Here is an 11707-nt window from a genome sequence, read left to right on the forward strand (position 1 = left end):
TGCACGACAGTCGTTCCCACATATTCCTGTGTGACCACATTAAAATGATGCTCACTGATTGGCCACTGGAGTCCCCCCATGGGGATACGAACCGGGGCGCTGGTAATTACACGCCCCAGGGTCCGTCCTGAAGGAATTGATCTGACAGCTGCTTGTCACTATCTGACTGGAAATGAAATGTTTGATATAATTTTATCCAATATTGTATTCATAAATGATAATGTGTTGGAGGGATTTAATGTTGAAATAATTTAGTAGGAACGTTAATAAATGTATATATTCTATAAGGAAATGCCTGATTGACTGTTTACATAATGATGGAGGCCAGACGCTTAGGGCGATATTCACTCGAATTTGCAGGGGAATTGGTCTGGGGCACGGGACGGACATAGGCTGGTCGAGGTAAGCCTAAGTTAAATGCTTTTAAATGTTAGTAATATTAGTAATTTATTCACTAACGTTAGTCAAATCGGAGATGATAATGCGCTATAACCCACCAGCGCTTCAGACCTCCAGAAACAGAAGAAATAATATCAGAATATATATATATGCTCCCAGGAAGAGAGAGAGAATAAGCCAGCCTTAACTATTTATGGGTTATCAGGGGCAGTCAGTACCACTTAACACATGAAGATAACACATACACTTGTCTTGTGGGGGAGGGGAATGGGGTGTCCTGTAGGGTGTGAGGGGAGTCTTGGGGAATGTAAGGGGGGGGGGAGTAGGTCCTGGGGCATGAGAGGGGGTTGTCCTTTGGGATGTATTGGGAGGGGGGTCCTGTGGGATGTGAGGGAAGGGGGGGGTCCTGTGGGGAGGGAGGGGGGTCCTGTGGGATGTGAGGGAAGGGGGGGGTCCTGTGGGGAGGGAGGGGGGGTCCTGTGGGATGTGAGGGAGGGAGGGGGTCCTGTGGGGAGGGAGGGGGGAGGGTCCTGTGGGATGTGAGGGAGGATCCCATTACATATTGAGGCAGCATAAAGAGTTCGAATCTGCCTCAATGGACTTCATGCTTCACGTTCTTATGATTTCATTTCATTAAATAAGATTGTGTCTTTTGATGAATAATCTAGCAGCCACTCTGGTCGACATATGAATAATCTGGCAGCCACTCTGGTCGACATATGAATAATCTGGCAGCCACTCTGGTCGACATATGAATAATCTGGCAGCCACTCTGGTCGACATATGAATAATCTGGCAGCCACTCTGGTCGACAGATGAATAATCTGGCAGCCACTCTGGTCGACAGATGAATAATCTGGCAGCCACTCTGGTCGACAGATGAATAATCTGGCAGCCACTCTGGTCGACAGATGAATAATCTGGCAGTCACCCTGGTCGACAGATGAATAATCTGGCAGTCACCCTGGTCGACAAATATGTTGTCAATGACAGCCAACAAGTACCCGCATGTATAATCAACCCTCGTGAAGAACACCTCAATGAATGCGTGATCGAAGGGGCCGGCACTCAGTACTAAAGGTTGGATGCCGTAGTTATTGAAAGTCGTTACCGGTGGCTGGGATCCGCCCCTTTGTGTAGACGGCGTAATTGGCATTATCTCGCACCACTGGATATGATGGGGAGGGGGGAAGGATGGGAGATGAGAACGATGAGAAAGGAGGGAAAGGATGGGAAGGGATGGGGACGTACATTGCGTTTATATGTGTATGTGTGTGTGCTTACATATCAGTGGCTGTTGTGAGCACTGGTTTCTTAAGGACACAGCCACCTAAGTGGTTGTACTTGGTGTGTGCGTGTGTGTGTGTGTGTGTGTGTGTGTGTGTGTGTGTGTGTGTGTGTGTGTGTGTGTGTGTGTGGTTACAGGATGAGAGCTATGGTCGTGGTGTCCCTTCTTCCCAGTACTCTTTGTCAAATAACAATCTGAAACTACTGATGGTTTTGGCCTCAGCACCTTCTAACTTGTTCCAACCGTTAATAACTCTGCAAAAGGAGAACGTTCATATATTTTTCGGTACCGTTGTTTAATTTGATTAAATCTATGATGTCTGGTTCATGAAGTTGCAGGTTTAAACAATTCTTCTTTGTCCTTTTGTTGACGCCTGTTGCTATTTTGTAGGTAGTGATCATGTCGCTTCATTTCCTCCTGTCTTCTGGCTTTGGCATATTTAACAACTCTTGCCTTTCCTCTTAGCTCATGTACTTAAGTTCCGGCAGTCATTTAGTAGCATGTGTTTACATCTTTTTATAATATGGGTTTCTTTTTTTTTTGAGAGATATATACAAGAGTTGTTACATTCTTGTACAGCCACTAGTACGCATAGCGTTTCTGGCAGGTCCCTGGAATACGATCCCCGCCGCGATGAATCGTTTTTTTCATCCAAGTACACATTTTACTGTTGCGTTAAACAGAGGCTACAGTTAAGGATTTGCGCCCAGTAAATCCTCCCCGGCCAGGATACGAACCCATGACATAGCGCTCGCGGAACGCCAGGCGAGTGTCTTACCACTATACCACGGAGACTGCCTGAGACTGATTCTTGAGATATAATCACCACAACACCGCTGCATATTAACATTGTTGGTTTCACAAATAGATTGAACAGTTTCATGAATATTTCTCCCTCAATATATTTAAACACGGTTCTGAAGATTGCAAGAGTAGCAAAGACTCTTCTCACAAAGCCCTTTATGTGGTTCTCTGGTGATGGCTTACTATGCAAAATCACTCTTTGATCTCTCTCTCCCTGTCAAAGTTTTTTATTGGCATCTTTTGACATAATTTGTGAGTTAAATGTGGCCTGTTCTACCATGTTCCACATTCCATTACGTGACATTTGATTATGTCGAATTTCTTTTGGCATATGTGGCTCCACTCATTTTGAGTAGGTCATTTGGTTAGGGCAGTACAGTCATCCGAATCCCTGATTTTCCCTTTCAAATTTTTATGTACAATCATTTTCACGTAACTTTTCCCTCTAGTAGGTTATCTTGAGATGATTTCGGGGCTTAGTGTCCTTGCGGCCTGGACCTCGACCAGGCCCCTAGGAAGCAGCCCGTGACAGCTGACTAACGCCCAGGTACCTATTTACTGCTAGGTAACAGGGGCATTGGGATGAATGAAACTCTGCCCATTGTTTCTCGCCGGCGCCTGGGATCGAACCCGAGATCACAGAATCACGCGTCCAGTGTTCTGTCCGGTCAGCCACCGGCTCCCTAAACGTAATGTATGTAGACTACATTACCGGTTACCTTGAGGTTACCTTGAGGTGCTTCCGGGGCTTAGCGTCCCCGCGGCCCGGTCATCGACCAGGCCTCCTGGTTGCCGGACTGATCAACCAGGCTGTTGGACGCGGCTGCTCGCAGCCTGACGTACGAGTCACAGCCTGGTTGATCAGGTATCAGGTATCCGGTGAGGTGAACCTTGAGGTACTTCACTAGTAAAGTTTCACCAATCACTCTGATCATTGCTCGTATGTTTGTATGTTAAAGATACTGACATATCCAGTTTAGAAGATCTGGTATATGCAAGCGCTTTAAGTTGACTAGACCACACACTTAGAAGGTAAGGGGACGACGACGTTTCGGTCCGCCCTGGACCATTCTCAAGTTGATTGTGAGAATGAATCGACTTGAGAATGGTTCAGGACGGACCGAAACGTCGTCGTCCCTTCACCTTCTAGTGTGTGGTCTGGTCAACATACTTTAGCCACGTTATTGCGACTCATCGAATGCAATCGCTTTAACCTTGCCTGTCTTGCGATAGTTATACGGATCTATTGTAAAAGCAAAGTGCGGTGCGTGTGAACATGCGTGCGTTTGTGCGTGTGAGCGTGCGCGTGTGTGTGTGTGTTGGGCAATGTGCGTGTCCTTTTGATTAATATATGCACGCTAGAGCGATTTTGAGGAGGAAAAACATTATTAGAGCATAACTTAAATAAAGGCCAATTTTGCGTGTCACATCTGTTTCACTTGTCAGGAACACAAAAGTAATGTTGCTGCCTTGTTATCAACGTCCACCAATACCACGACATGTATCAATCACGTCATAAACACGGGAATTTTGTTAACAAAAGAACGAATATATATATATATATATATATATATATATATATATATATATATATATATATATATATATATATATATATATATATATATATAGGAACTCAATCTAAACTATACAGGGGGAGGCCTGACGGCTGAGTGGACAGCGCTCGGGGTTCGTAGTCCTAAGGGTCCGGGTTCGATCCCCGGTGATGGCGGAAACAAATGGGCAGAGTTTCTTTCGCCCTGATGCCCCTGTTAACCTAGCAGTAAATAGGTACCTGGGAGTTAGATAGCTACTACGGGCTGCTTCCTGGACATGTATGTGTGTGTGTGTGTGTGTATGTGTGTGTGTGTGTGTGTGTGTGTGTGTGTGTGTGTGTGTGTGTGTGTGTGTGTGTGTGTGTGTGTGTGTGTGTGTGTGTGTGTGAAAATTTGGATTAAGGACCTGCCTGAAACGCTATGCGTGCTAGTGGCTGTACAAAAATGTACACTTACAATTTATACACTGTATAAAATACACTGTACAATTTATTTATATACACTTGTGTATATAAATAAATAAATACAAAAATATATATGGTGACTAACATATCGCTAACAGTTTTCCAATGGAAAGGACTTTGAAACGTGTAAAATACTTTCTTTCACACCGGAAGCCATGTTTGTCTCCTGGTGGAAGTGCTGACCTTAGACCCGCCCTCCTGGTGGAAGTGCTGACCTTAGACCCACCCTCCTGGTGGAAGTGCTGACCTTAGACCCACCCTCCTGGTGGAAGTGCTGACCTTAGACCCGCCCTCCTGGTGGAAGTGCTGACCTTAGACCCACCCTCCTGGTGGAAGTGCTGACCTTAGACCCGCCCTCCTGGTGGAAGTGCTGACCTTAGACCCACCCTCCTGGTGGAAGTGCTGACCTTAGACCCGCCCTCCTGGCGGCTTCAAATTATCGGATTCGACCTAAATCTTTATATAATGTCGCTGCCTACTAATTTGCTGTTTGTTTCAGAAGAACACTTTGTTAGTTATTTGCCGGAAATGTTTATGAAGACAAACATAAGGTGGATTGCCATGAGGATATGGTTGCCACATGGACAAGGTTGCCACATGGACAAGGTTGCCACATGGACAAGGTTGCCACAAGGACAAGGTTGCCACAAGGACAAGGTTGCCACAAGGACAAGGTTGCCACAAGGACAAGGTTGCCACAAGGGCAAGGTTGCCACAAAGACAAGGTTGCCACAAGGACAAGGTTGCCACGAGGACAAGGTTGTCACAAGGACAAGGTTGAAACAAGGACAAGGTTGCCACAAGGACAAGGTTGAAACAAGGACAAAGATGCAACAAGGACAAACTTGCCACAATGACTAGGTGAGTGCACATTTCACCAAGATAGTCACTGACCACTGAGCCGTTGGAGACTATCTTCAATAATCCGGTCCTAACAACCAGTGAGCCCTTGAAATGGGCTCTTCGTCTGCAACTGTACAATGTTTCGGTGAAGTTCGAACCAGCTGGCAATCCTGCTGATTACAACAATCAACATTCTGCTGACTGCATTAGCACCACTAACAAGAAGTGCCCAAAGGAATTTGTAGAATCGATAACGTGTGATGCAGTCCCAAAAGTACTTACTCCATGTCGAGATCTGCACTGTGATCCCTGGAAGCCCCAACTCTGCAAGCAAGCGTGGTTGCACGGAGCTGGAAAACGTTGCCCATGCAACATATAGCCCTTAGGAGTAGATTAAGATGCATTCAAAGCTGTTTGAATGTATCACAGACGGAATTAAGCATTTCACAACAGCGAGGCACCGTAGCTGCTGGGTACTTGGATCGTCAGTTCTGCCTTGCTCCGGCAGCGTGTGCTCTGAAGGTCTTGTATGAACCAAATAGATGCTACAAAAGATGTAGCTTCCCCATAACCTTGCTCGTCAAGGCAGGCACATTCACATAATGCCTTTCTAAGATGTTTTGGACACTTCAGCATTAACACAACTGGGACCTTCACCTTTATCAACAGCACCGGCAACAACAAAATATGTAACTATTATCAGTGACAATTAACTAAGTATAACACTATTATTAACCACAAATAAATTCCAGCTCAGAAATCGCTGATTTGTGACGACAATTTCAACTCCCTTTCATCCGTGAACTAAGACGCCATCACGTCATCAGCGTGCCTGGCCGACCCAACCTTTCTCTAAATCACTTGTTGACAAATGGAAACAATTCGTACTCTCCGGAATGGCAGTCACCAGGTGCTGTTAAGGTTCCTAATCGTTCCGGACTGTTGACCATTGACCAAGTTCTTGTCAACAAAAACTTCAGAACAAAAAAATATGGTAACTATCTCGAGATGAATAGTGAGTAATGCAAAAAAATTCTCAGACCTCAGTCTGTAATCTGTGCGGCATTGCATTTTATGTAAGGGACCGGAAAAGTTTGAAAAAAGAAATGAATTAGTTTGAAGAACTCAGATTCCGATGGAAAAACAAACAAACTGAGATTTATTACAAGACTTCTCGAATGGTTCTGGAAACCTTAAACTTATTTCATGATCGTGTGATCCTTCTCACAGCATTTAAATTCAGTAAATAAAAATTAAAAATACGTTTATGTTGAAATATAAATAAATACATATATGTATAATATTTCTGTATAAATTAGAATTTCCGGCTTTGTAGGCCTGATGCTTGGAGCTAGAGTCACCTAACATTAAACAGTAATTGCTGTAAGGTATGTGCCCATCATGATCCGGTTAGGAATGGCATAAATGAAACGAGTGACACTCGACAGTTGCCAATAGAACTACCCCATACAAGAAATCTTGCAATATTTTATAAACTGGGCACAGAATTGTTTGTCATTGTTTTTCTAACTAAAACAAAGCACTTAACATTGAGGTCTAAAAAAAATTATTATCATAATTTGCATACTGTACCATTAAACTACCTCTGTCCCTTGACGCCCATCATCCCTGTGTCAGTCCTCCATAAAAGCACTCCAACGTCGTATATGAGACGTTTACACGGGGCTACAAGTACCAAGAAAATATAGAGAAACTCAGAAACACAAATAAACATCGAGAGAGAGAGAGAGAGAGAGAGAGAGAGATTGGAAAGAAAATTAGACATACCCAATCTCCCGTTGCAGCTAAGGCATCATATATTCCATGGAATTACATTAGCATCTCCCTGGGCTCCAAGACACATTCCTACTCACCCTGAAAGACTCTCTCCTCTGAGTTCACATCATTAAAATATATACAGCAATTTTAATCCCACTAAAATTCTGAGTTTCCCTGACTTTTTGGACATATCCAACCTTTTCTTTTACTAGGTTGAAATGTAAACTTAGTTCTCCACGTTAGGAGTCTGTTATCAAGTGTTTATGCTTGGCACAAGAGGAGTTCAGTACACATGAACATATATATTAGAATTGAAAACTTTGCTACAAAATTTCTCGGTAGGGAGGAGGCCAGCATCCACAAGATGCTGGGAGAGGAAAAGTGAGGATTGCTTGAGTTTTGAGTTGAGGAAAAATATTCTATGTTTACGAATGTTACCGCGCGGACGATTAAGACTAGCTTTGATGATTTATCACGTCGAGAGCTCGTCCTGACTTTGATGATATATCACGTCGGAAACTCCTTATGACTGTTCATGTTTCACGTCGGAAACTCCTCATGACTGTTCATGTTTCACGTTGGAAACTCTTCGTAACTTTCCTGATACGCTTCTCGTAACTTCGCTGATATATCACGTCGGAAACGCCTTGTAACTTTGCTGATATATCACGTCGGAAACGCCTCATGACTGTTCATGTATCACGTTGGAAACTCCTTATGACTGTTAATGTATCACGTTGGATACTCTTCGTAACTTTCCTGATACGCTTCTCGTAACTTTCCTGATATATCACTTCGGAAACTCCTCGTAACTTTCCTGATATATCACTTCGGAAACTTCTCGTAACTTTGCTGATATATCACGTCGGAAAAATATGTTATCAGTGTGGGAGCGCTACCAACTTGCTAAATGTTAATTCAAATGCAAATAACTTCCGTTCAGGTATTGCAAGGGGGGTCAGAGTCAGCACTGTAAATCAAAATGATGATTTGCTATTTTCACTAATTATTGTGTAGCAATGTATCGAGGAGTCTTAAAGGCATTCCTAAAGACATTCATTATGAATGACTTTATGAATGCTTTTAGAAATACATTTAGGTATATATTTAGGAATGCCTTTAGGAATGTTTCCAGTTTTTAGAAGTGTATTCAGGAGTGTGTTTAGGAAAGACACTAGGAATGACTGTGGGAATGATTGGGGAATGACTGTGGGAATGATTGGGGAATGACTGTGGGAATGATTGGGGAATGACTGTGGGAATGATTGGGGAATGACTGTGGGAATGATTGGGGAATGACTGTGGGAATGATTGGGGAATGACTGTGGGAATGATTGGGGAATGACTGTGGGCCAGGATGTTGGCAGGACGGAAGCTTGTCATAGCCTTATACAATGTAGAACAGAAAATAAAATGATCAACTGACTTCAAATGTGGTAAAAGATTACTCGTATGAACTGAAGTCTAATTTAAGGATAATTACACAGGAGAGAAAAGTAGGAATGTCTGAAGAAGAAAGGGAGAGGGAGGAGTGATAGAAGAAGAGAAGGAGAGTAAGTGTGTGAGAGTAAAGTCTGTGGTAGAAAATAATAAAAAATAAATAAAAAATAAATAAAACCATACACCAAGGTGGTGGAACAGAGATTCACCGGAATAAAGATGTGCACAGAGACATGAGAGAGAGAGAGAGAGAAAGAGAAAGAGAGGGCACCATCCACCAAATCTCTCCATATACCTCCCTACTCCCCCCCCCACACACACTCTCACACCCCCCCCCACTCATCTCTCCTGCTAAGTTATGGCCATCATGTAACTTCATAATTTCCTGTTTAGGTCGCCCTCTCTGGTCGTTCAACGAGATTGGCAGCATTTTTTTTTTTGTGGTAGCCAATCTGGTGGGTGGAAGTCTGTGGCCATTGAGAGATCATAATGGGTTATTGCAGCGTGACGGTCACTCTCACTCTCCCACTCTGGGTCGTGTTATGAACCTGTTTCTCCTGCTCTTCTCTCCCTTCTCTCTACTTCTCTCTGACGTTTCTCACTCCTCTTCCACTTTCTTCCTATTTTATTATTAATATAAGTGCTTCGTTACTATTTTATTAATTATTAATATTTCACAAGGGAATCACACTTAAGTGATAATACCAATGAGAACATCAGTAGGGACAAGGCGGGGGATTCGAACCCTCGATCTGGGGTAGTCCCAAGCCGCGCACCACTAGACCACGATGTGGTAAAAGTTATAACACCTGGTCATTCCACTGAATCCGCAGGACGTCTGATGGCCACCACCGAAGCCAGTCCAGGTTTTCCGTATAGGTAATGGAGGTCTGAGGTAAGGTGACGCTTGGGAGAACCCAGATCGTGGGTTCGAATCCTCGGCATTGCTCTGATTGATTTGTTCATATTATTATTATTATAATGAATTACTAGAATTATTATAATAAATTATTATTTTAGAATTATTATTATTATTATTAGTCTCGTTTTTTTGTGAGGTATTACTCCGTTCCTTTCAGTTGCCGCAACGTACAGAATACAACGTGTTAAACTAACTAGAAACGTCCGGACCCAAGCAACCCACCTAACATATCGATGTATATAGAAAACGTCGATATTTGTGAGCCGCTACTTGTCATAGTACTTTGTAATTTGTTCGTTGGGGTTCATAACGTCCAGAATTAATAGAGATAATAAGTTGGAGGTGATCCCTTTAAAGGTGTCGCTGGAGGCCACAGTATCGCTGGAGGTCACAGTATCGCTGGAGGCCACAGTATCGCTGGAGGCCACAGTATCGCTGGAGGCCACAGTATCGCTGGAGGTCACAGTATCGCTGGAGGCCACAGTATCGCTGGAGGCCACAGTATCGCTGGAGGTCACAGTATCGCTGGAGGTCACAGTATCGCTGGAGGCCACAGTATCGCTGGAGGTCACAGCATCGCTGGAGGCCACAGTATCGCTGGAGGTCACAGTATCGCTGGAGGTCACAGTATCGATGGAGGTCACAGTATCGCTGGAGGTCACAACTAGTATCGCTGGAGGTCACAGTATCGCTGGAGGTCACAGCATCGCTGGAGGTCACAGTATCGCTGGAGATCACAGTATCGCTGGAGGTCACAGTATCGCTGGAGGTCACAGCATCGCTTGAGGTCACAGTATCGCTGGAGGTCACAGTATCGCTGGAGGCCACAGTATCGCTGGAGGTCACAGCATCGCTGGAGGTCACAGTATCGCTGGAGGTCACAGTATCGCTGGAGGTCACAGCATCGCTGGAGGTCACAGTATCGCTGGAGGTCACAGCATCGCTGGAGGTCACAGTATCGCTGGAGGTCACAGTATCGCTGGAGGTCACAGTATCGCTGGAGGTCACAGCATCGCTGGAGGTCACGGTATCGCTGGAGGTCACGGTATCGCTGGAGGTCACAGTATCGTTGGAGGTCACAGCATCGCTGGAGGTCACAGTATCGCTGGAGGTCACAGCATCGCTGGAGGTCACAGTATCGCTGGAGGTCACAGTATCGCTGGAGGCCACAGTATCGCTGGAGGTCACAGTATCGCTGGAGGTCACAGCATCGCTGGAAGTCACAGTATCGCTGGAGGTCACAGCATCGCTGGAAGTCACAGTATCGCTGGAGGTCACAGCATCGCTGGAGGCCACAGCATCGCTCGAAGCCACAGCAACTATGCTGCCTTCGCTAGAGTTATTTTTGGTTCTGGTATCTATTATGCCCGCCTTCCTCCCACTCCTTCATGCTCCGCCTTGACAGCAGTCTCCTTCATCTTGACAGATGCGTTGGAGGCTTTCCTTGCCGATGATGGTAGGAAGAAAGTTGGCCTAGGTTACTGTTGGCTTTGTGGGACCTGCCTGAGGGGACACGGCCCTGCTGGTGGCTGTCCCTAGAGACGTGAGGTGTCCTCTGTTGTCTACCAGAGATCTGAGACCTCTGATGTCCTTCCCCAGAGATCTGAGTCCTCTGATGTCCTCTCCCAGAGATCTGAGTCTTCTGATGTCCTCTCCCAGAGATCTGAGTCTTCTGATGTCCTCCCCCAGAGATCTGAGTCCTCTGATGTCCTTCCTCAGAGATTTGAGTCCTCTGATGTCCTCTCCCAGAGATTTGAGTCCTCTGATGTCCTCTCCCAGAGATCTGAGTCTTCTGATGTCCTCCCCAGAGATCTGAGTCCTCTGATGTCCTCCCCCAGAGATTTGAGTCCTCTGATGTCCTTTCCCAGAGATCTGAGTCTTCTGATGTCCTCCCCAGAGATCTGAGTCCTCTGATGTCCTCCCCCAGAGATTTGAGTCCTCTGATGTCCTTTCCCAGAGATCTGAGTGCTTTGATGTCCTTCCCCAGAGATTTCAGTCCTCTGATGTCCTCCCCCAGAGATTTGAGTCCTCTGATGTCATCCCCCAGAGATCTGAGGGGTGTTCACTGATGTCCTCCAGAGATCTGAAGGAGTAGTCTGTTGATACCTATAGAAGGGACATCAGCAGGGACATCAACAGATGCCAATGTTAACTCACTTCTATAGCTGTTCGTTGATGATATCTAGATTAGATGCCCCACCAGGCTCTAGAG

General features: G+C 45.1%; 1 protein-coding gene across 1 annotated transcript; it reads left to right on the plus strand.

Moving 5' to 3' along the window:
• The first annotated feature begins 5072 nt into the window (after positions 1-5072).
• Positions 5073-11400, plus strand: LOC138354352 (uncharacterized). Its single transcript, XM_069308514.1, has 4 exons — positions 5073-5321; positions 9853-10098; positions 10142-10849; positions 11095-11400. Exons 1-4 carry the CDS (start codon positions 5073-5075, stop codon positions 11398-11400), a joined length of 1509 nt encoding a protein of 502 aa, XP_069164615.1.
• Positions 11401-11707: the final 307 nt, after the last annotated feature.

Source organism: Procambarus clarkii, chromosome 62, assembly GCF_040958095.1.
Source record: "Procambarus clarkii isolate CNS0578487 chromosome 62, FALCON_Pclarkii_2.0, whole genome shotgun sequence".
NCBI classification, from domain to species: Eukaryota; Metazoa; Arthropoda; class Malacostraca; order Decapoda; family Cambaridae; genus Procambarus; species Procambarus clarkii.

Excerpts from the sequence above, each read along its gene's own strand:
- LOC138354352 (XM_069308514.1), top strand. The coding sequence starts at position 5,073 with ATGAGGATATGGTTGCCACATGGACAAGGTTGCCACATGGACAAGGTT. Across the intron at positions 5,322-9,852 it reads AAGGTTGCCACAAGGACAAG|GTGTCGCTGGAGGCCACAGT; the intron begins GTTGAAACAAGG and ends ATCCCTTTAAAG. Across the intron at positions 10,850-11,094 it reads TAGAGTTATTTTTGGTTCTG|AGATCTGAGTCCTCTGATGT; the intron begins GTATCTATTATG and ends GTCCTTCCCCAG.